Raw genomic sequence first — 26,349 nt, 5'->3', positions numbered from 1 at the left:
TCCACCAATAATAATTATATGCCAAACTAACACATATCTTTTTTAAAAAGCATGTTCCTCCATATTGATACAAGCTAGAGATAAGTGACGAAGATCTAGAAAATATTTTTTGCAAAGTATCCAAAAGATAGAACACCCTATAGACAGAATGGTTGACGTAAGATAAGCCTATTTCCAAAGTACTGAATAACCCAGGCAATCTCTGTAGAAAGATGTCAGGATGATCAAGTGGCCATTTATACAAGTCAAAAGGCCTTCGATATTTAATAAGTGGAATTGGTATTTTTAAAATACTGTTTGACATCTTATGCTTGAAATACTAATCGAAATTAAAAGATAAATGTTTTAAAGGTGTACAACTTTACCTTGTTCTCTGCACTAGACTTTGCTTGAGTTGGTTTCCCTTTTCCCCTGTTTTTATCAATGAATACCGCCTGCATTATGGGATTCCACCAGTTCTTGTACTCTGAAAGTATGTAAGAATCCTTATGACGAGTGTTAAAAAGTGTTATATTGTAGGAATGTAATTGTTGATTTTTTCAGTTTAGTTTATCTCATTTAAATAGTTTGTGTTAACTAGACTTCCCACAAGTTTCTTGTTTTTATCCTTTCAGCGACATATGCTTATTTATGCGACATTGAAAACAGAACGGTCTTATATTGGACACGCCCTGAAAAGATTGCCGTTCTTGATTTTAACACCGTCGGTCAAAAAATGAAGATTTCTTTCGTCATTACTTAATCAGAATATTTCTTAATCATAATTGATTCACTTATTTAAATCCATTCAAACCTTAATGCGGACAATATATTTAATGTGAACTGGATATTCCTTTTGCCTCCAGTTGCTTATGGTAATAAGCTCCTATTTTTCTTTAAATTGTTCATCTTGATTTCATAACGAGTGTGGTGTTTATAACATTATATTATTGTTTTTACTTTGGCGTTCTAAGATGTTGACATGTGGCAAAATCCATTACAGATTGACATAGTAAACCTTTTGTTGACACAATTGTCTATTTTTATGTTGCATAACCCGCTATATAGTGAATAAGGATACCTTTTGTTACAATTCTTTCATCTGGTACAATGTGCAGATGAATCTGCATCAAAAGCTCATTGAACTTCGACAACGGCCAGTATCTTTGATCCGACTCTTTTGTTTCCTCTCCATTTCTTTGGAAGAACCTGATGAACAGGTATTCACTGAAGATTGGACCCATAGATCCTTTTGGGGGCCAGTCCATCTTTTCCATTAAGAGAGGAATGATTGGTTTACCAAGGTTTACAGCCAAGTTTACCTACACATAAATTATAAGTTAAAGCATTTAGATAATCTATACATCCGTGAAACAAGAATCTTGCTAGTAGGAAAACATTCGTGGTTTTATTCACGAATCAGACAAGATGCCATCGTCCACATGAGGTCGTCATCGAGACGATGACATACTGTTCGATTTGTGGATTTACATATGTTTCCAACATTTCTGACAATACATATTTCTTTTATAGGTTTACATGCTAAACGAACATGAAGAAGTCAATAAAACCATATTGTATAAAGGGACATGTATACAATTCAAACTGGTTTTTGATTTAGCATTTGCATATTACCAGCCTTGCGAATTCTATCAGAAATAATTCGTCTAAATCATAGTGCATGTATTAACTAGTTTGACGGCACCAAAGCAACAAAGAATAGTGTCTAAACTTATGTTCACGGCTACTTAAAACACAAATATTGAAAGAAAAACATTCAATAACATTGTCAACGTGTGATCTGAAAACCTACCTCCCTGTTGCAGTTCGGCGATTGTGCATATTTTTCTGTTGTGCACGATATGACCACTTTGGCTGCTCTGATTCCGTCATCGATTTTGTTAAACAATTTGTCCCCTCCTCCCATTTGACCAATGTCCATCCAACATTCAAAACCAGCCATCAATAAATGTTGTTTAAGTAGTTTAACCTCTTCTTGCATCCCCCACTGATAGCTCAGGAATATTGGCGGTGGACTGGCATATTCAAATTCTTCGTCTTCCACAACACCCTCTGTATAAATTAAACAAATACAGCTTTAGATATGTGTTGTGAAATATGTCCTTCAAATATTTGAATAAATCAATCTTGATTAAACTCTCTCAAAGTAGAGCCGGATGCGGATTTATTAATTATTCCAAGGTTAATCAGGATGGCGTAAACACCTTCGATCTTCGTGTCCTGATCTAGACGACATGTCTCTGGACCACTGTTATCGACACTTGTCATGTTTTGATTAAGAAAATATTGTTAAAGAGTATGTCGATTTTCTTTCAGCCTCAGATTGTCTAGGACTATGCATGTATTCATTGTAAATCTATTTCAGTTATTGCCAACATTGTGATAATTTATTTCATAAGCGATACCTCTCAGAACGTCCTCATAATCAAATGTGTTTGATATTTTAGAAACCACGACCTATGCAGATCAAACGAAAATATAAGAGTAAAGCATAAACATACCACTTGCTTTCATTGCATTCTCCACAATAACAACAGCGTCCATTCTGTTCATGTCCTCCAAAATCTTTAAAATTGCCTTAGTTGCTTCGCTTGTTTTATGAGTTGCATACCATTCGCTGAGGACGGCCATACACGGATCATTCTGTTGCGCCCAACCCCTGATATCATCATTGTTGTACTGCAGTCTCTGCGCAAGTAAACGCCAATCTGCGCTACTAGTCGGGTTCATTAGCTTCGTCAGATCTCGTGACCACTTAGGTGCATTTATCATAGTCTAAAAAAATTGAAATCCTAGTAAGTATTAGTGCATCACATTTTGAACACGGTATTGTTGTCCTTTGTAAAATGGCAAAAAAAAAACATTTTGTCTTCAAGCGACAAAGTTTTATGCAACAGCTTTTGCACTTGTAGGATTGTCTTCAAGCTGCATCCATACCTATGCCGCTTATATCACTTAAATTCGGGCTACCATTTACATTTACGTGACATGGTCATGCCATTGTTGTTTGCATATGTGGATATAAATAAACTAATGCCCCTATATGCTAAAATACTGACGCATTGTGATGCATTAAATAACATGTTTTACTTTCGTTTTACAAGCGTTTATCTTTTCATTAATGTAACTGAATAGCTATGCAGTTGATATTATTAATTATTATTATTGATATTATTATGTAAATATAATTACCTTATTATCAATTGCTTCGACCTTTACTTTTGTCTCACCAAGGTCATCTTCCACATCGTCAACTCTTTCATCCAGAGTATCAACTTCTTTTTGCAGCTTGGATATATCTTTATCGTGTTCAACGACTTTTTCGCCGATTGTTATAACTGTACCTATGGTAGCATCAACTTTCTTGTCAATCACGTTTACCGTTTCCTTGGTTTCTTGGACGTCATTAAACACCTCTTCAATTCTATAATTGGATAAATCTCACTTTCAATCGGATTACTATGTTAATGTTTGTTAAGATCGAGTTCCGGAAACTGGAACTGAATACGTTTCCGAATCATCATATCACTTTGTTTTGTATCCTGGCTTAACCAATACTTTTAAAGTTGTTAATGAAAGCAACCATCTCTAATCTCTGCTTACAATTGTTAAAATGGGAAAGAAGCCATAGGCTTAGAAATTAGTTTATCTAGTCTTGGTGAAGGAAAAACATGGCTAAGTAACTTGATTCTGTTTCATCTGACTGTTACTGTTGAAAACTGTGTAAGAACCTTAAGAACATGAGATATCAATATATTGAAAAACTAACTTATTAAAGAAGAGTTATACGAAACAATTAGTTCTTTTGTTTTGACATATTGTGGGGCGGATTCATTTCAAAAGGTTATGAAGTCTAGCTATGGACAAGCATTGAACAAACAGGTATTTTCTTTCAATGTTGAGCAAAACTTTAAGTCTGACACCATATAAGTAGAACTTCTATCTAATTGTTCTTTGCTTGATTACGCATCTTAAAAGACAATTTTAGCTTTCCCGGCTTTAAGAATTGACAAGCATATAGGCCATGTCCTAATAGGGGTCTCCATACACCCCCCTGGGATTAATTTTCACCTATACCAAGTTCTTCAGAAACTAAAGTAAGTAAATTTTTTCACTTGTCGTCAAAGTGAAACTCAACTGAAAGTGTTCATATCAACCAGTTTCCATGGCAACCGCCACTCAAAATTGCAAAACGGACCAGGGCGACTATGTCACCTCATTATTATATTATATCTTATCGTAATACAAACAAATTAGTGTTTACACAAAGCCTACACATTGAGCTTTATTTTAAGACCCAAATTATACATTTATCTCATTTGCATATTCATGAATATTAATGAGAAACTTACAAAATATGGAAAAAATAGACAAATATCACTATATAGACTGATATATTTTAAGTACAATTTTTTTTTCAGTAAATATGTAAATGTCAGCATAAGCCACTACTTGCAGACATTCAAAAAGAGCGAGATTAAGGACATTTTTTGAAGCTAAATAGATTTAACACGCCCCGAAAAGTGGATGGGGTAAACATAAAAACAAGCAAATTAACATCATCTCTTCCTTTTAGTTATTTAGTTGCTCATTGCTGCTTTTACTTGTTCTTTTAATTCAAATACATTTTGTGTATTCTGTGTAACTGTCTTCATTGCCAACTCTTTCCGTTTCAGTATCACTTTCATCAGTGTCATTATGTTCTTCAAGTTCATTTGCCATGTCCTCCAATACATCAACAATTTGAGGCGAGAGTATATCTCCATCAATCCAAACAGGTTCAATCAGGCCTGTATCAGTGTTTTTGGTCCATTCATGTCCTTCCGTTGCAAGTGGTATATCTGGATCGGGTATGTATGACCTTTTTCATATGCCAACTTGATAATTCACTCTACGGATGTGCTGCAGGAGACATTGCTAACGGGGAGGCAACACTGACAAGTCTGCATTTTTTGACGCATTTGGGCTATCATCACATACCTCCTTTATTTTAAGAAAACGCAAGTTATCTACCGAGTCAGTTCTAGCATTTCCATACATGACACACGTGAATATATCCAATTCACCCACTACATCGTCTGAAACTGTCCAGGTATTTCATAAAGCAGCCATTGTAGCAACGGTTTGTGGCCTTTTTTCCATCAACTTAATAGGTTTGATATGCCCTTTCCTTTGAAAGCGCGTGTTGTGTCACAACCGCAGTATGCATGTATACCTAAAAGTGCTGATCTGAACTCTTGAGTTAATCCCGTTTCTCCACAACCGCAACGTTTCCTTTCCATTGCGTTGACAGACCCTTGCAATGCATTGCCATCTTCTATAACTAATGTCTTGTCTTTTAAACTATCTGAATGATCAGTCCCTTAAGGGACGTGTTTTTAACCTTTCGATTTGTCAGTTTTGGCTATAAACCCATAAGCAGTTCCAATGCTATCAACTTTCAGTATCAAGGGATATTGACAAGACATTAGTTATATAAGATGATAATGCATTGTTTCATTCGATGAAAAACATCCCGTCAAAGTTTAAACAAATTTCTGTAAAACTATTTAACATGACACCGAAGAAAACATATGTCATATTGAGTACAGACATGTACATGCAAGGGTCTGTCAAATCAATGGTAAGGAAACGTCGCGGGTCAGGAGAAAAACTTGTGGTGAAAGGCGAAAACACCAAAAAACGGCAGACTTGAAGAATTTCCTCTCAAATAACGAGAACAAGCAACAACTTTTGAAGATCACGTGCAAGTCATGGGAGAGCGATGGATATGCAAATAACCTAGAAGACAGGAAAGTGATTCTGTTTTGTGAAGGAGAAGCCTTTCAGTTCACAACAAGAGATGGAGAAACTACTGAAAAGACACTTATTGAAGACCTGAAATCGACACGAGAGGAAACCGACACTAGCGTAATTATGTATGACCTGTAATGGAAAGAACAGGGTTACAACAATATTCGAATTCGAACCCCTGGCAGTGACATATTCTTCATAATTGTGTACTACATTCAATTATTTGACGGTTGCAAGATACTTTTTGACACTGGTGTTGGCAATCATAGAAAACTATTTGACATGAATGAAGTATATAGCTACGGGATTTCAGATCAGCACTGTAAGGTATACATGCATACTGCGGTTGTGACACAACATGCGCTTTCAAAGGAAAGGGGCATATCAAACCTATAAAGTTGATGAAAAACAGGCCACAAACCGTTGCTTCAATGGCTGCTTTAGGAAATACCTGGACAGTTGCAGACGAAATAGTGGGTGAATTGGATATATTCACATGTGTTATGAATGGAAATGCTAGAACCGACTCGGTAGATAAATTGCATTTTCTTAAAATAAAGGGTTCTGTAATGAGAGCCCAAAATGCGTCACAAAATGTAGACTTGTCAGTGTTGTCGCCCTGTAAGCAATGTCTCCTGCAACACATCCGTAGAGTGAATTATCAAGTTTGCATATGGAATATTCCTTGTTTTTTATGTTTACCCCACCCACTTTTTGGGTTTTGAATGTCTGCAAGTAGTGGCTTATGCTGACATTCACATATTTAATGAAAACAATCTGTACTTAAAATATTTCAGTCTATATAGTGATATTTGTTTATGTTTTCCCTATTTTGTTAGTTTCTCATTAATATTCATGAATATGCAAATGAGATAAATATATAATTTGGTCTTTGAAACATAGCACAATAAGTAGTTTTTATTAAACACTAATTTGTTTGTATAACAATAAGATATAATATAATAATGATGTGATATAGTCGCCCTGGTCCGTTTTCAAATTTTGAATGGCGGTTGCCATGGAAACTGGTTGAGATGCACACTTTCAATTGAGTTTATCTGTGAGAACAAGTGAACAAATTTACTAACTTGAGTTACTGAAGATTTTGGTATAGGTGTAAATTAATCCCAGGGGGGGGGGGTAGCATGGAGACCCCTATAAGGACATGGCCTATACGTTTTACATTATAGACATGTTATTTATATCTATATTCAATGGCAAAATAAAATCTTTATTCAGTAAACAGATCACAACAAAATTTGTTATATGTAGTTTTCCTAACTTCAGAGACTCACGTAGGTTACAGTATAAGAATGCTATTACATTTAAGAAATACGCTCCGAATACATCTTTTGCAAAGGCTATTATGACAGCTTCTCACTCACGACGGCAAATTAATAATTGTTATTATTATTTTATTTCTCTGTGGCATTTCGGCAACACTATTGCCTTTGGTCATTATATATAATATATACAACGGAATATGTCAAACAAAATACAAAACATATACAATACATTAAACAACATACAATAGCAAACAAAAATGACAGAGATTACACGATCGACAAATATCTAACATAAACCATTAGGATATTTAATGATACAGATAAGCAACTTTTCGGATAAATAAAAAAATGTACGTACTTAAAGATATTAAATGTAGTGAAATGTGCATTTCATAGTAGTTTCGTCGTTTCCTATGATGAGTGTTTTTTACCTCAGAAATCGAAGCTTAATTTAACTTTAACTTACTTTACTACACCCGTAAAAGAAACTTACACTTTGCCGTCCAGTATGTTGAGTATGTGCCTAGCTCAATCTTTAATATTGGGTGTTGTGCCATTTTTCTCGAGCTTTTCAACGTGTTCCCTGTACTTTTGCATATATTGTTTGCTGGCTTTCATAAGCGTCGCAATCATTGAATTTATGACCATTACAACACTCGGGTCGTGAAATCCGAAATTGGAAACCATAAAGTCCATTGATTCTTCTGCAAGAGTCTAGCAATGAAAATACAGGTTAAACAAGACTATTGCCAAGCAATAAAAGTCCCATACCGGTAGCTATTTTAGTCTATTTGATGAATACTTGACGTAGGAACAAAATGAAATTACGTGCATAATCTCCATATTGCCATTTGTCCATGTGTCAAGTTTCATAAAAAAGACAAACTTTTAAAGTTATCACAGGATCCAAACAAGTGTGACACACTGACAGACGACAGACTGACAGACACACAGAGCGCAAACCATAAGTCCCTCTCCGGTTTCACTGGTAGAGGACTAATAAGCATTAGCGTTTGACACTTACAAATTAATGCAATAAGTTTTGATCGTAAGACTAACGGGCTGATTAGAGATATTACAAATGCTTTGAACATTTCCAGGCAGATGGATCGTCTGCTTGCCATTAGCTGAAGCAACAAGTTTGAAGGAACCGACGATAATGACGATAAATTGAGTTGTTTTCCAATATTCGTAATTGTTGCTATATTAATTTGAAATTGTTTGATCCCTTCACAAAGAATCAAACAAGTACAGAGTCGTGTAACGTGTCTGTATTCAAACATAATTTATGAATCAGCATCTAAATGTAGAGCTATTTGTAATGATGTGTATTTAAAATGATACTTAAGGCAGATATACATTTATCTGAAAACTATCACCACAACATGACTGATATGTGTGATAACGGTGTAATACAAAATAAAACAAAAGTATGTTAAGTATTGTGAAGAACTCCAAATGTTAAATTAAGTTTATCTGATTTCATGTTTGAACTACATCTAACTTCCATTTAGATTTGAAAGCAATTTGCTTTTCACTTCATATATACATAATATGACACATCTGAAGACGTAAGAATGGAATATTGTGCCAAAAGGATAATTATATTATAACCAGAATAAAAAGGTTGGATACGTTTGCCCTAAGAACCAACACTTTTTTAAATATAAAAACATCCGTGTACGTTTCTGAACCTTAAATGGGTCGTCTGTAACTATGTTGAAATTAATTAAAACATGTACATTAATTCATGACAAAAATATAACTTAGTGATCAAATACAAAACAACGTAGAGAACAGTAACGTCTTAGATCTGGTGTAGCCCTTGAAAAGGGCGTTCAATCTTAGACCGTTCTGTTGTTAACGATCCATTACAAATGCACTGAAAAAGGGACCTAGATAAGTGGTCAACGCTCACTTCTTTAATTTTGATCATTACCATATGTCGATAAGACGATTGTAATGAATAAGGTTATATAGGAATAAATGGAATACTAAGAGAGATATTTAATAGTAAAGACCATTTTACTCCCCCTTATCTAGACCCAAAATGGTTAATACTCTACACCCGACTTACCTTTTCACAAACACCGACATTTCCAATAATGTATAGTTTCACACTGAACATCATTGCATGGCCCTTTTTGTGCGGTTTTAAAAATGACCTTAAGTGGGGAACCAATTTTCTGGGTCGTTTCTCTGATATAAAACGAAGTACAATTAGTAGAAGGCTGTCCGAGTCCTCAGAAGCATCCAGGTGCCAATCTACCAAACTCTTTATCTGCTGATCTGTAAATGCCTGAATAAAAAAAATATCTATGGACCAAGCAAATATGTAACATGCGGTCAACGTAAAACCGACGTTATAAGTTTACTTGGTAATAAGTTTATTTATTTTGACTAGTATAGATCTAACAATTTAATAAGAAGAAGTGTATCTATCTTTTTGTAAACAAATATACTATAGAATCGCCGCATTATGTTCAAAGTATGAAAACCCTGGTATTTCTTTATCAGTCACAGACCAAAATAACATACATCTGTTTTAACGCAAAAAGGCTGACATTGTGTTTGGTGTTCTGTCAACCAAAATGTGACATTTAAATCATAAAGTTTGCTCAGCATTTGTCACAATTTAAAACATGTTTAATTTAAATAGTTATTTGTATAAAACATAATTAGTTTTTTTGCTTAGAAATAGATGTGTCGTGCCATGTCCCATGTTACCTCTGGATGCGTGGTCGACACAGTCACCATCAGGTTCATAACCATCGTCTGGTCGAAGTCCTTTAGCATCGGATACCTGTCAAACAGATTCGGGAGACTTGTATGGACATCATTTGGGTTGTCTGGGTACAGCTTCGTAATCAATGCTGCAAAACAGTAAAAACGTGCTTTCCTGAAACATTGCGACATAATAAAACGTGCTCATCATGAGAAATGGTGGCCTTCTCCTAAGAAATAACAACTTTAAACATACAGTTTAAATTTGTAATTGAACTTTTCAGATTTAGATCCAACTGATTCCTTGTGTCTTTAGAAGAAGTAAGCGTATTACAATGTAGATAATAAAACTTAACATGTGAATGTAATTTTTCATAATCAATAATTTTAAGTTGTGTTGCTTACAATCAAGGCAAAATAAACCTTCACGATAAAAGCACCCTGTATTATTCCTTAAATAGGTTCTCAATTTTCTTTTTTATATTAGTCGATTGAACAAATGTTATACCATCCCAAATTGAAAGGATAGGCATACGACAAATAAGATTTGTGTCGAAGTAATTTTATTACATGTTCGTGTTAAAAAGGAATTTGTCGTTAAGAACAATGCTCCTCCCTCCACAATTATTTCAAAGTCGCACTGTAGCAGACACGTAAAACCTTGGATTGTTTGGTAAAGTATTAAATGTTTAAAGTGTTAACATGAACAAGTAAACACAACTGCTTACGAGACAAATATTGATACTGTTCACTCAGAAACATGAGGTCCATTAGATCTTTGAGATATTTTTCCATGCCTTTCACCGCCTTAATAGAACAGTTCTGGAGGATGCGGAAACTGGTATCTTTGACTTGTTCACAATCCTCCTCCACTGAAATCCTGACCCACTTGAGCACACCCGGTATTACATCAATGAAACAGTCTTGGGTACTCGTCTCTCGGTGCTAAAATCAATGAACAGTTTATAAGGAAATCCATCTATCAACACGTTATTTAGGAATCGTATTATTTAGGAAATTTCCTTGAAAAAGCACATATACTTTTCAAGGAACCTTATATGATATGCTATGCCCCTTGTCTATACATATTTGATGCTTGACAATGACGAATATACTCCCATCAATAAATCAGATTTCTAATTTATCAATGGGCAAATTAAGAAACCGACTTACAAGTTGCTTTATGATATGGGCGTGGACATTATAAAAACCCTGTGCCCTGCAGAAGACAACAAAATAGGAGAGCAAAAAATAAAAGTTTTTTAGTACTACACAAAACACTGAATATTTCATCGATATAAGCTGAACAATTGAGTCAATGGGCCATTTTGTTCATTACACGGTGACAAAACCTAAATTTCCCATTGTAAGCTTAGTGCTTTCATATGTCATCTGCTGCAAAGGCGTCATTTTATTCGGGAAAAGGTCTAATTACTATGTACGTCCGTTCGTGAATGAGCTTACCAATTCATAATAGTTTTCGAGGTTGTTCCGGTATATCGTCATATAAACTGTATGGCATTCATCGTAGTCAATAAAATGTTCCACTGTTGAGTCCCCTTCCATACAAATGTTAAATATCCCCGCGAATAGCTTGTGTTGTTCTGGGGTAACCATTTTGCCATTTCTATAACGGAGAAGAGAAATACCTATCAGACATTTTCATATAGTTATATAAACAATCATTATCCAATTATGATGCTTTGTGTTTCAAGTTCAACCTTTGTGACTGCAACAACAACCAGGAAACAACAACAAAATATAATTGGAATACATAGACTTTAACAGTTTCGGAAAATATAAAAATTATGTTTAAACTGTTTTCCCGAATAAGCCATGTAAATGTTGCAATACATCAAAATATAAGTATTCCGAAATATTGCTACTGCTACTTGCAAACCAAAGATAACATACAAAGTATATACTTACCTCTTAGTTAACCTAATACCTGCTATGAAAATAGTCTAAATTGAAAGCATCAACAGAAAACTCATTAAAATAAAAACACATTGCATTGTCATAATGAATTCGAGAAAAAAACATAATGACAGTAGGAGAAACTGTTCGTGATAAGCAATTTGTTCTTTTGTCATAATGCTTCCTTTGTCCTCTGCGAAAAGTGCGTGAAAGCGAGTACAGTCGATCTTGTTTTAAGCGACCGCTCTTCAGCAAACCATGAATGTTTGCTAAACCAGTTTACAACTTAAGGCATGATGCAAGTTACGCAGAAAGCTCCTACCGGATAAAAGTATACTCGTATATGCAGTAAATGGCTTATCTATGAAGCTATAAACGTATACTGGCATATGCAGTAAATGGCTAATCTATGAAGCTATAAAAGTATACTCGTATATGGATTAAATGACTAATCTATGAAGGTATAAAAGTATACTTAACCCATTATAGGCCGTGATCACAGCCTGTAAAGTATTAGATATACTTCTGCTAGAGTAAATCGTCCATTTCAACTCTTTGTTGGCCAGGTCAGCTTTACAGCGAGTCAGAATGAACATAATAAGATCTTTGTCAGGCTTCTGAAAAATAAACATATTAAAATTGAAAATGAATCTACCGATTTTCTACTTGTTTATAATTGTACTTATTTATGTATTTCCACATAAATATCCATATATGTTCATTTTCATAAAATGTTTAAAATTTTGCTGCATCCGTTGAAAATGAAAATTGGAATAAACAAGTGAATAGATGTATCATGTCTGTTTAATTTCAAACGAGACACGTTCAGCTTTTCAAGCTAAAATTGCATTCTCTTAAAGACGAAATTGTCGAAAAACAGCAAACTTTATGTGATACTTGAGGTACCATGATTCTATTAGAAAATTGAAGCTAAAAGCATTTATTTAGAGCAAATGTAAATCATATAAGCTGCTTTAACAGTTTGTACGTTTTTTCATTTATTTTTCATAAATGTTCAATAAGTGTGCCCCCCCCCCAAAAAAAAAAATAAAATAAATATTTTCGTCAACATTACAAACTGTAGTTCACGAGCAATGGATACAAATAATTATATAACCGGCTTTCTTGCATAACACGTACCTTCATTTCGTGACAATTTAGTTACGTGCTTTTTGAAGAAAACCAACAACATACTCACCGATAGGCGGAGATCATCTTGTAATTTATAAGCCATGTTGGCTTTTGCTGGGCTCTCTAGCTCAAAGCAGTCAAATATTGCTTCAATAAGCTCTTTCTGTACTTTATCAACCATCTTAGACTTCCTAAAATAATAAGATGCGGAATGTCGTATATTTTCATGCAGCCTGTTACAAGCTGAAGATTTGTATTTCTTGAATAAATTTGTTTGTTCGTTTATCAATATCAGTAATCATTGCAATATCCAAATTACTAGAAAATATGTCTTGATTAATATCACAAAGTTCGGGCACTAAATTTATTTAAGTTTAAAGTAATGATTTGATCAGTTTTCCGCGTTAATTTTTTATATCACTTACTTGACAAAATAAACACAATCGCTCTTAAGATATCAGTATGACTGTGAATTAAATTTGGTGAACTATAAATTGATAACTCGTCAGGTACCTTCCATGTTTCCTTTTATCATATACGTTAAGTAAGCACCATAGTGATTACTGTTTATGATACTATAACATACGTGATATATTGTGTTGATAAAATTGGGAATTAACATATTTAGCATGCAACAAAATATTACCACAGCGCTTTTAGAAAATAGTCGCAGAAATCCGTGTATCCTTCGATTATAGTGTCCAGCTTGTCACGTCCATCCTTTTGCATCTCCTTGATTGGCTTCTTTCCTACAGTCCCCAGCATCATCTTCACCTCCTCGATTAAACTCTTTACACAAAAGATAATAAAGACGATTCTCTTTTTTTTTATTTTTCAGACAAGCTGAAGTTTTGTCTTTTTGTAAGAAAACCGATGTGGATTAGAAAAAAGGTCAGCTCGGCCCAAATCCATTTCGGTCTGGTACTTTTCGGCCTGACCTTTTCGGCCCAATAAGAGGGCCGAGTTGACACCCTAATGTTCATCTCGTGTCGGTGTTTATTATCATAGTGTATCCTTGAGTTGTGAAATATGCGGTATAGCCATGACAGCTTTATTTTAAAAAGTACATGTGCATAACTAAATTTAACAATGAATAAAATAAATAACCAATTCAACAAGAGCTGTCAGAAGACAGCACGCTCGACTTTTTGAGTGCTTGACAGTGTAAAGGGGAAATTGTTCATATTCAATACGGTCAATGTAATATAGTCATATTCTAACTGGAAGAGGATCATAATTGAAATATATTGATCGCTTATGTTTTAAAGAAGTTGTACATTATAGACGATTCTGAGTTTAAGTATATTTTCCACAATCTATTGAACATTTGTAAAGACATAAAACAAACTAATAAGATTATATTTCAAGCTTGAAAGCAAAAGCTTGGGTGTGATGGTTGGTCGGTCTTTCAAAAATAAAATCATAAAAATAAATATCTGTGTTTTTTTACCATGTTACAAAAAAATTGTGTGTGGGAGGGGGGTGGAGAGGGGGAATAATGTGGGTGTGTGATCATTTATAAGATGATATTTCAAAAATAAGAAGAAAAAAAAGGAAAAAATGTTCGGGGGGGGGGGGTCTGAGGTGGTGGCTGGGGTATGGTTTGGGTGGAGTCCATTGTGGTATGTCAGGTTAGTGTTGTAAGTGTTGTAAGAGCTGTGTTCGTGAAAAACAATGCCCCCTACTGCGCCGCTTAGAAGCCACATCTTTGACCTTTGACCTTGAAGGATGACCTTCACCTTTCACCACTCAAAATGTGCAGCACCATGAGATACGCATGCATGCCAAATATCGAGTTGCTATCTTCAATATTGCAAAATTTTACCTTTGACCTTGAAGGATGACCTTGACCTTTCACCACTCAAAATGTGCAGCTCCATGAGATACGCATGCATGCCAAATATCGAGTTGCTATATTCAATATCGAAACAAATTGACCTTTACCTTGAAGGATGACATTGACCTTGATCTTTCACCACTCAAAATATGCAGCTACATGAGATACGCATGCATGCCAAATATCGAGTTGATATCTTCAATATTGCAACATTTGACCTTGACCTTTGACTTTGAAGTATGACCTCGACCTTTCAACACTCAAAATGTGCAGCTCAATGAGATTCACATGCATGCCAAATATTGAGTAGCTATCTTCAATATTGCAAATTTTGATCTTTGACCTTGACCTGTGACCTTAAAGGATGACCTTGACCTTTCACCACTCAAAATGTGCAGCTCCTTGAGATACGCATGTATGCCAAATATCGAGTTGCTATCTTCAATATAATTGAACATTTTTACCTTTGACCTTGACCTTGAAGGATTACCTTTCACCACTCAAAATGTGCAGCTCCATGAGATACACATGCATGCCAAATATCAAGTTGCTATCTTCAATATTGCAAAAGTTATGACCAATGTTAAAGTTTTCGGACGGACGGACAGACGCCATATAGTTGACATCTGACCTTGAAGGACGACCTTGACCTTTCACCACTTAAAATGTGCAGCTCCATGAGATACACATGAATGCCACATATCAAGTTGCTATCTTCAATATTGCAAAATTTGACCTTTGACCTTGAAGGATGACCTTGACCTTTCACCACTCGAAATGTGCAGCTCCATGAGATACAAATGCATGCCAAATATTGAGTTGCTATCTTCAATGTTAAAGTTTATGGACGGACGGACAGATGCCATATATTTGACCTTGAAGGACGACATTGACCTTGACCTTCCACCACTCAAAATGTGCAGCTTCATGAGATACACATCCATTCCAAATATCATGTTGCTATCTTCAATATTGCAAACGTTATGGTCAATGTTAAAGTTTTCGGATGGACAGTCAACTGCTACCGGGGGCATTAAAAAAGGAAAAAATAGGGAGGGGATTATGGGGTAGGGCCGGGGGGATGGTTTGGGTGGAGTTCATTGTAGTATGTCAGGTAAGTGTTCTTTTGTCAAAGTATGAATACAATGTGATTGAGATTCAATGTCATTCAAAGGTCAAGGTCAAATTCAACTTGCCAGGTACAGTACCCTCATGATAGTAAGAAAGTATTTGAAGTCTGAAAGCAATAGCCTTGATACTTTAGAAGTAAAGCGCATGTAAACACAAAAGTTAACAAAATATTCAAAGTTACTAAGTCAAAAAAGGGCCATAATTCCGTCAAAATGCCAACCAGAGTTATGCAACTTGTCCTGTGCAGTCCCCTTATGATACATGTAGTTAGCGAGTGTTCTAAGTCTGAAAGAAATAGCTATGATACTTTAGGAGTAAAATGGACCAAAACACAAAACTTAACCAAATTGTTTATTTTCTAAGTATAAAAGTGGCCATAATTCTGTCAAAATGCCATACTTACATAACTTTGCCAGCACAGTCCCCTTATGATAGTTAGTAAGTGTTGCAAGCATGAAAACAATAGCTTTGATGCTTGACGAATAAAGTGGACCTAAACACAAAACTTAACCAAATTTTCAATTTTCTAATTATTAAAAGGGGCATAAAAATAATGCTGACAGAGTTATTCACCTTGATCTACACAATTGTCTTGTTGCCATAAACAACTATTCCAAGTTTGAGTTAATAATTTTTGAATGTGTTAAAGTAATTTGAGTTAATAAAAAACTTTCACCAACGCCTTCGCCGACGCCGGGGCGAGTAGTATAGCTCGCATTTTTATTCTTTACTGATTGTAATTAAACCATCAAGCAGTAGTTAAAAAGTTGTTAAATATTATTATAATTTTGATGTGTGGTAATGAAATTGTTAGATATTTCAATTATGATTATTTTAGATGAGGTATTCGAAGTTATGTTGTTGATATGGTAGAAACCAATGTGATAAAGGGAGACATTTAACAATTTCTCCTTTTATCATAACGATTTCAAGAATCGTCTTTAACGAACTGGTAAAATATGGTTATTGTATGGTAATAGTTTAACAAAAGGATACGATGTTTGGCCTCTGTATCTATATGCATATAATAAAAACAGACATATGCCGTTATTAAAACAACTGAAATATGTGTGTTAAATTTATTCGTTTACTTTATTTTATTTATAATTTGCATTAAACGACTATTCATAGCGTAAATTAAGTGCTAACTAAAAAAAAGTCGAAAAGGACATGCCAAAAAGGACTAGGCCGAAAACATTTTTCGGCCGATAGAGATTGGTCCGAAAGCGTTTTGGGGCGAGTTGACCTGTATTCTGCAGATAATACGGTGCCTACAAAATGACAATTGTTGATATTCAAATAATATTTAGAATAAGAACCAAGGTGAAACTAAATCGGATGCACTACTGCAATAGCAACTACTCTCACTGTAGAAGACAACCTTGCCACAGCAAACACAAGTGAAACATAGATAATCAATGGGGGTTTTCACAACTTTGTATTGTTGGCTCTTTTTGTTAATCGATTTTTATAAAAATTGACATATTATTTATGGTAATTTAGTCATTTTGCGATATCGGGTCAATTAAAGAGGCAGAAAGACGTCCAATGTTTTAATTGCGACCTGTACTTGATAAAACATCTGGACAGAACCATCAACCTTGCGCAAGTCAACCAGGACGCTACCCTTCAGGTTTCCCCAGAACGTAAATACAGCTTGAAACAAGCTGCAGTTTCATCCTTTCTGAACAATCATGCACTTGAGTTCATGTAAGTAGTCCTCGTCACTTACCTTCCATTTGAGTCGTTCTAGCATATCGTCATCCCTTAATATTCTCACAGTTATTTTAACCAGTATTATGTTTCCTGATTTAAGCAGTTCGATCATGGCGGTTACAAATTTCTTTGCCAAAGGCTGTGTCCTGAAAATGGTAGTCCAACTCATTAACATACTTGCAACTTTATTGCGACACTAACATGAAAGCATGTTAATTATGAGAATAATCCTATTTTGGAAATATGTTGAAAGTATCGTGTACAATACAAAATCTTTCTTGCGAAACTGCCTTTTCCCTAACAGTTTGTTTAAGAGTTTCATGAGCTAAATGTGATTAAGCGTGCAATATTTGTTCAGTTCGTTAGTGCTGTCCATTTGAACAGAACAACTTAAGGGTGTCATGTTAACCCCCTTTAGATACGAACACGTTGTGGTCCTCTATGACCGAGTGGTAACCTATAAGACACCAAACGACTCCCTGGAAGACATGGATTGGATCGGCATTGTTGCGTTTGCTTTCGAAGGCGCATTTAGCTGGTTTTGAACATCGACATATAGTCTAATATAGGCAAAACGAGTAGCAAAAGCTAGATTTGAACTTTTTTGTCAATACTTCTGTCCAAAATAATACGCCAATTGAAATGTTTGTTTTTTAAAGCAACAAATGAAACCCTAACACACCTAACATAGAGGGTGTTGATTAACCAGAAATTGCTCAAAACGAGCAGTCATTATTGTTGCAAGTGTTTCTTATTTAACCTTCAAAATAGATTAGTTTCTTTATTACAAAATACTGATGCCACCGATGCGTACACGTTTATGTGATTATTATGCAAACGCATTGACAAAGATTGTTTGAGAGATAAAATACAAATATGTAAAAAGACTGACTTTTTGACAAGCCCTTTATCAGATTTAAACGGAAAAAAAGAAAGAAGCTAACTCACATGTCTTGAAATTTCATAAGGCAATATGCAAATGCAAACTTGATCATGTCCGCCATTGGCTCTGTAACATTCGGATGCGGTAAAACGTCTAGGACCATTCCCAGACACGATTCATAGACCTTGACATTAGGAACCTGAAAACAAATGTACAAACGGAATAAACATGTTTTTATTACAGAAAAAAACAGTTGGGCATTACTGTCATCAATTATAGGAGTATTTCACCTTTTTATTACCCGCCGTTGGCGGAGGGATACAGTTTAGGCGTTGTCCGTCCGTCCATCCGTCACAAGTTTCTCAGGGCTAAAACTCAGAAACTATGTAAGATTTTAACTTCAAACATCATAGGTGTTAAAATCTTAAAGTAGCGTTACTACTCAAAATCAACGAAAATTTCGTACAATATTTCGTAAAATAAAGCTAAACAATTAAAAATGATTGTTCCTTATGACCATTGTCGAAATATCAACGCCAGATGTGGTCTGGTAAAATAGATGTAAGTGGATACAAAATGCTCGTTTTTATTATGGTTTTAATATGGTACCATTTTAGTGTTCGTGTGTCGTATCAATAGATATATTCGCATGAAATTAACATGGAATTTATTGTGGTCACAAATAAATAAAAACGAGCATTTTGTATCTACAAAAATCTATGTAATCATATCACATCTAGCGTCGAAATTGTGGCTATTGCTATAAGGAACACTGATTGTAAAGGTGTTAACTTTATTTAACGAAATAGTGAAATAATGCTGATTAAGAAAATAATTAATTAGATTATATTTGGATATGTGCCTATTAGGGGTGCGCTACCTTAATACGGAACAGTGCAATGTAAAAGACCAATAACCCTTCTCTTTCTTAATTTAGATGTATTACCCTTTACTCCAGTCGGTCTATTTTTAACCTAGAAAAAATTGCAAAAGTATTGATTCCGTGTGGGTCGTATTCTCCTATGTCTAATTAATTCATAGTGTTATTTTCAAGTCTCAACTCAATGGGGAAAGTGTTAAATTTCAACGTTGAATATGGCGAAAAGTTTTATGATGTCCAATGTAGTACACCACACGGGTGCTTCCAATAAATATGACCTCATAAAGTGACGTGAAACAGTACAACATGGCGGGCAATATCAGTTGAAAGTTCTTATCGATGTGGTATCAACTGTGATTTGAGGTTTATAAAGACGGTAAGTATAGGTTTTTTTATTTCAAATGATGTGACTTAATATTTCAATATAGAACAATACTTAATGGTGCCGATGTTTTAGCAGAAATCTAGTTGAAAAAAGATTATAAGAAGACCAGAGCCCTCTTCAAAGACATGCATCAAGTTATTGAATTGAGTCGTTTATACTTCTTTGTAGACTTTTTACATATAAAAGACGCATGGACAGTTGATATTTACCTAAGGCATCGTTAATACATGAACAAAAGTTTTTTGACAACCTTAAATCGAAGTCTGCACAATTTTTAAAACTACGGAAGCGTGTTTGTGTCAAATTTCGCAAATTTCGGAAAAATATTATTTCTTAGTTTTTCGCATTTTATGCATATTCTTTGATTAAAACACGTTTATTAAGTACATAACAATTGTTAAGTATTAAATACTATCTATATTTACGCTATTTCAGGTCACATGGATCAGTGAAATACAGTTTGTGACAAGTCCAGCAGATCAAGTAGTTTTGGCCATCTTTCTCATTCAGCATGGTATGTTATATTAACTGAACACTCAATTTTAGGAATTATTTCATGTATTATAATCAGAAAAAAAGATAATTTAAAGTAACATTACTATTCAAAATCAACGAACAATTCGTACAATTGTTCGTAAAATAAACTTAACCAATTAAAACTCAGTGTTCCTTATGGCAATTGTCGAAATTTCAACGCCAGGTGTGGTCTGATAAAATAGATGTTTGTAGATACAAAATTCTCGTTTTTATTATTGTTTTTCATATCTATTAATACGACACATGAACACTAACACGGTGTTCGTGTGTCGTATGAATAGATATATTCGCGGGAATTAATTGTGGCCACAAATAAATAAAAACGAGCATTTTGTATCTACAAAAATCTAAGTAATCATATCACATCTAGCGTTGCAATTTTGGCTATTGCTATAATGAACTGCTATAAGGAACACTAATTGGTAAGGTGTTAACTTCATTTTACGAAAATCTTAACGAAATTTTCGTTGATTTTGAGCGTTATAGTGACTTATAAGTATAATTATACTGCTAGTCCATGATATTTGGATTGGGTCTGTTCACAAGTGGTTGTTAACATTATGCCACTCATGCCACCAAGCACGTACTGTACTTAATTATACTGAAGTATGCTATACTATAATGAACATATATTTCACGATCAAATAGGACGCGGAAAATGCAAACAACACTGATTCAAAATGCTGGGCGGCTTTTATTGGAAGCTACACAAATCATTATTTAACGTTATTCTACTTCTGTTACAGTTGTATGTATTGAAATTATATCAAAAATATCTTTATACAAACATTTTTTATAGCATTTTTATTGCAGTACAAGGTATGATGAATGACCAGGCGAAAAGCAGAAGTTTAAGATCGGACGAGACTTTTGATATCAAGTTTGCTGCTTATTCTGTGCTCACTATGCTAAATCGGACAAAAAGAAAAAGGGTGGGGATGTAGGGGACGTTAAAACTTTTGACTTTCAAGAAACTATTATAACAGAAACATGTCGAATATGCCAGATATATTCAAGTATGAGTTGTGCCAAGTTCCATGTTTGACAAAACGGACTTCCAAGAGAGACTAACAAACCGAATTTATCCGAAGCTATTTGGAATATGGGTGACTGTCAAGCTAACACCTTACCACAATCACCAACATATGTTTTAGATGGTGGGTCATTGTTGCAAGGTGTTCCATGGTAGAAAAATAGTACATTTCAGCAGATATGCCAACGATACCTCCGGAGTATTCAACACCACTATGGCAACAGAGCAAAAGTTGTGTTTGACGGGTATTCCTTCTCACCAAGTCTCAATGATGTTACACATATGAGGAGAACGAAAGGAAAAATAGGGACTAAGGCACTATTTAACCTTGAAACGACGTTCAGTTCAGATAAGGAAAAAATCATCAACAACACAGAAAACAAGCAGAACTTTCTAACCATCCTGAGCAAATACCTGGGAGACAACGTGGATGCAATAAAAGCAGACGATGACGCTAATACGGTGATAGTAAGCACTGCAATTCAAGAAGAAACATCGCATAATACGGTTGTTGTCGGTAAGGATACTGGCGTGCTTGTCTTATTGTGTCTCCATGGAGATGATTCAAATCACAATCTACTGTATAACTCAGATATTTGGCGAGCGGACAAATAAAGTATATGATATCAAGAAAACGAAGAATGTCCTTGGACCAGAGTTATGCAACATGCTTACGTTAATACATGCATACACAGGTTGTGATACGACTTCTAGGATATATGGTATCAGCAAAGAAGCCGTACTGAAGTTTTTCAAAACCAGTCCCGAATTCAGACAGATCATTGAGATATTTAACGAAGAAAAGCCAGACGTTAACGAGATAACAACTCGTAGTGAAGAGGCAATGATTCTTCTCAACAACGCTGTTCCTTCAGAAGGGCTCGATATCCTGAGATTCCGGAAGTTTACCCAGAAGGTTTGCACAAGCAAAACATCCGTCCAATTGGAGACATTACCACCGACCTCTGCTACCTTTCGCTTTCACTCACTGCGTTCATACCTACAGACACAGATATGGCGAGGAAACAACACACTGGATGCAGTAGATTGGGACTGGGTAATATCCAACAACAAATTGATTCCAGTAAGGACACATCTTCTTCCTGCTCCTGAACCTCTACTCAAAGTCAAACGCTGTAATTGCCGACAAAGTTGTGACTCAAAACGATGTACGTGTAGGAAACATGGACTTGATTGTTTACAAGGCTGTTGGAACTTTCGAGGAAACTGTTCAAATTCTTCCGCCGTCAATGATGATGACGACCTTGTGTCTGAAACCTGAACGTATTATATGTGCGACCTTTATAAAGAGATACAAAATTGTAAAAGGATTCAATGCATTTATGATAATATTTGAAAGCATTCAGGTATTTCAATAATTACACACATCAAAAAACCTTGATTTTGTTAAGAGAGCAAAACTTGCCCGCTCTAAATTGATAAAATGTATTCAAACCAATTATTACACTCTTATATAATATGTTTTCGCGACCCCACATATCGTTTTACTCTTACATGTTATTCTTATATAGAGATAATAATAATCTTAAATGGCATCAAATCAGTTTATGCTCTTAAATTTTATATTACAAATGAAGTTGAACATAATGGCTTTGCAAAAATATGGTGTTAACAATTTGTGTACAGTTATTTTAATAAGTATTTCATATAAAAATGGCTGAAGTATATATTGTCTTCACATTATATTAACCATGAAAATATTAGAAGGAATTTAAGTTAGATAATAAGTTGCTTATTTTTACTTCAATGAGATATCCTTGGGCTGCATAAATGTTTCTGGTTGCAATAAATTATCTTCTTAGAAGAATGATCTTGAGAATACAATGGACAGTGTTTAAAAGAAGTGGGTGGGGTAAAAATGACCCACGACATACGATAAATATGATCAAAATAAAAAGAGAAGTCAACTTATTATCACCAGCATCTAGACATATTTTGTATGTCGTGTATCCTTCAAAAATAATGAAAACTAATGCTTAATGGCCAGACGCATTTCATATATGCATATTTTTGTAAATTTCCACTGGTTTCAGCTGAAGTTCAAGGCATGTTGTTTCGTTACAATTTGAGCACTTTCCGCCAAAGAAAAGTAAACCTTTCCATGCGATTCCACATATATTAAAATACTTAAAAACAAACAAATCAATTCGTTTGCAATTTTTCTACCTTTGGCCATTTTGAGGCTAGAATGACTGGAGTACTTTGTTATTTGTTGTTATAACTTTTAATGGCTATATCCTGGAAACTGTTTAATATTTCTTTATAAATCGTCATGTGTGTAAACATCTCAATTAGGAGAAATTCAATGCGAAAGAACCACAACCTTCCTCTTTCTTAGTTCAGAGTTATTGCCCTTTGTTATGTGTGTATGCTGTACCTTTTCCAGGCTATATCTCAGAAACCATATAAGATTTCTATATAAGAAAAAGCTCATAACAAGCAAGTGCTATTCTTGTTACAATCTTTTCAACGTTATCTGCATTTTATTTTCTGCTGAAAAATCATCACAGCTACAAATGAGTTCAAAACATAATTACGAAAAGGCACAACGATTCACATACAAGTTTTTTTTAGTTCTGTACCCATGAATAAACACAATTTATTCGGCGGGGGTTATCAATTAAATGAATTTGCTTGTTATTTAAGAATTTACTTTTTTCTAGCCTATAGTTATTTATTGGCAATATGTGAAGCACTATCAATGGAAAGAAAATGCTTGTAGATAATTAGAATGCTTATTTATTTATATGACATCATGTTATTAGTGATTATAAAGATGCGAGTGTTAGATAAAAAGGATTACAATTAGTATTCTTCCATTTTGGAAAAACGCGAGATTTCCGATCTAATAAGCTTAAGTTATTGTTAACTGAACGAAATATTACATGCTAAATAGTTTAAATATTATGAATTAAAAACTTACATAGGAGTCAACGTCCATTTTATTAAACAGTCTATCCCTGACGGTTGCGTAAATCTCCCCTCCGAATGGAGATCCGGCTGACTTCGAAAACTCCGAAACGAGGCTCATCAGAGGGTCAATCATTCCAGGTATGTCATCGGCTTTGCTGAAGTAGCCATGCGCAGTGACGTTCAAAACATGTTTTTTTTGGTTTTCTTTTTATGACCGGTGTACTTAAAAAATTGTACCTCGATACATTAAGTTAACAAGGGTTATAGGTACCTGCCTTTCATCAAATGTGTCCACATTTAAGCATGTAAATAAAGCGGGGTTTCTTCAATACTAAGACTTAAAAAGAGATAGATATACTAGAGAAAATCATCTTTATGAATGGAATTATTGCATAAATATTTACACGAGCAATATTTTGTAACAGAGGAAAGGCATTATGTTATTGTTGAATTCCTGCCTTAAATCTTCCTCTAATATTTTATCACAGGATTACGCAGTGTGATTTTAACGCTACCTTCATTTTGACGATTGATACTTTTTAGTAATTTATAAATTCAAAAATGCATTTCTTTCAACTCGAGAGTAGACTATGTAATACTCTTAGTAACATCGGTTTTCTTTGTAAAGCACGTATCGTCAGTTTGCGTGGCAAGCTGAAGACACACGCCTATCGAAGAAAGCCAATATTCTGCTTCGTCCTTAAAAATTATAGCAGGCCGGCAACCTTAAACAAGCTTATTCCAACTTACAACATTCCTTCTATTACACCTTCTAAGGTTGCGCCAGCTTTAAATTTTCCGATGTCTTCTTGGGACTTTATCTTTGGATCACAGATCATGCTTTTCACCAGTTCAATGCTCTCTTTGCTCTGAAATAAGTTCTGACTTTAAATCGACACGGACTTGCTTTGCTTTCTTAATTTACGTACAGCTACATGTAACTCAATCCAACCAGCTATTTACCAAATCTACCGTTTCATTTACATACAGGAGCGAGGCAGAAGAGATTGAATGTGTATAAATCTGGTCAAATAGGTACTGCAATATCTAAACCGAATCGTCGGTATTGATCGTAAAGAACGTAACTCCTACTTGTCACAAGCTGTCGTTATCAGCTGTTCTCCATGACAAGATTTGAAATATTAATTGCTCATAATAATACGAAGATGTTTTTGCCACCAAATTCTTGTTTGCAACTTGCAAGCGTCGTTCGGAAAAAGAATTGGCAATGATATAACGTTCAGTACGTTTTCCACACTGCTTTTTACAAACTATTTTGAATTTTGTGAAGTTGAGATTAAGATATACAGCAGGAACGTTTTTAAAACAACTGTGGAAAAGTAGATGTGGTTATTAATGTATCATAAATCATAAAAGCATGTTATTCCCTGGTAATATATTGTGCGTGTTGTTTTTTCTTGTGTTTTTTTAATAATCTCTTTCATTGTTTTACTTTGTGTTGCTGATAATGGCGTTCTAATCAAAGGGAGTGTTTCCTCATAGTTTTCCTATCTGACAGTTTGATACTTTAAGACGTTTATTCAAGGTGCCTTAATTATAGACTGTACCTTAGGATTCTCTAGAATACGTACGCTTTTTGGGTCTGCATGTCCAACCCCTTTCGTTTCCTGAAACAAGACATCAACGGAAATTACACGAATCCTTTCAAATATTCGTAACACGATGATGATATATGCTTTTGGAAAAAAGACGACATGTTCTGCCACATGTACTAAGCACATGTATTTTTCAAGTGTTTTAATGTAATATCGGATACGAGTTTTGCATTTAACTACTTCGTATGTTAGGTCTAAAAATACATATGATGAAACTATTATGTAGTGGCCCAATCTCCTCATCCAGACATAAACAAAATCCCCTTGGTGGAATTCACATGGAATCTCGCTTTAAGATTTTATTTGACAAGTTTCTCTTTTGACGCCAAATTCAAATTTGTCCACTGCATCTTGGTTTAAATGACTTGAAATAAATTGAAATAATCTTGTGATAAAACTGAACACTTAGTGTCTAAAGAAACCTCTAAATATGTGAAAACGACATAACAGCAGTGTCCCAGATTGATGGCGGTTTTCCAATCTGATACTGTACTATTTTCAGTGTCGCACAAATAAACATATGACGCAGAAAGGGTTAAAACGATA

The 26,349-nt window shown here is 34.7% G+C and overlaps 1 protein-coding gene and 1 long non-coding RNA gene across 2 annotated transcripts in view; one reads left to right on the top strand and one right to left on the bottom strand.

Annotated features, from left to right (window-relative positions):
- Nucleotides 1-26,349, bottom strand: part of LOC127874910 (uncharacterized) — a 39,240-nt gene that overhangs the window by 2,445 nt on the left and 10,446 nt on the right. The window contains 18 exon segments of the mRNA XM_052419599.1: nucleotides 366-466; nucleotides 1,061-1,301; nucleotides 1,793-2,052; nucleotides 2,502-2,775; nucleotides 3,193-3,424; nucleotides 7,573-7,793; nucleotides 9,157-9,378; nucleotides 9,807-9,952; nucleotides 10,532-10,748; nucleotides 11,268-11,430; nucleotides 12,201-12,337; nucleotides 12,919-13,042; nucleotides 13,498-13,640; nucleotides 17,552-17,681; nucleotides 18,484-18,617; nucleotides 24,198-24,342; nucleotides 24,938-25,056; nucleotides 25,780-25,815. Of these exon segments, the coding sequence (XP_052275559.1) occupies nucleotides 366-466; nucleotides 1,061-1,301; nucleotides 1,793-2,052; nucleotides 2,502-2,775; nucleotides 3,193-3,424; nucleotides 7,573-7,793; nucleotides 9,157-9,378; nucleotides 9,807-9,952; nucleotides 10,532-10,748; nucleotides 11,268-11,430; nucleotides 12,201-12,337; nucleotides 12,919-13,042; nucleotides 13,498-13,640; nucleotides 17,552-17,681; nucleotides 18,484-18,617; nucleotides 24,198-24,342; nucleotides 24,938-25,056; nucleotides 25,780-25,815 (3,045 nt within the window).
- Nucleotides 19,607-23,313, top strand: LOC127874915 (uncharacterized). Its single transcript, XR_008047171.1, has 3 exons — nucleotides 19,607-19,674; nucleotides 20,119-20,197; nucleotides 21,034-23,313. It is a non-coding gene; the product is annotated as an uncharacterized LOC127874915 (long non-coding RNA).

Source organism: Dreissena polymorpha, chromosome 3, assembly GCF_020536995.1.
Source record: "Dreissena polymorpha isolate Duluth1 chromosome 3, UMN_Dpol_1.0, whole genome shotgun sequence".
In the NCBI taxonomy this organism is placed as follows: domain Eukaryota; kingdom Metazoa; phylum Mollusca; class Bivalvia; order Myida; family Dreissenidae; genus Dreissena; species Dreissena polymorpha.
This window is presented reverse-complemented; position numbering and strand designations above follow the sequence as displayed.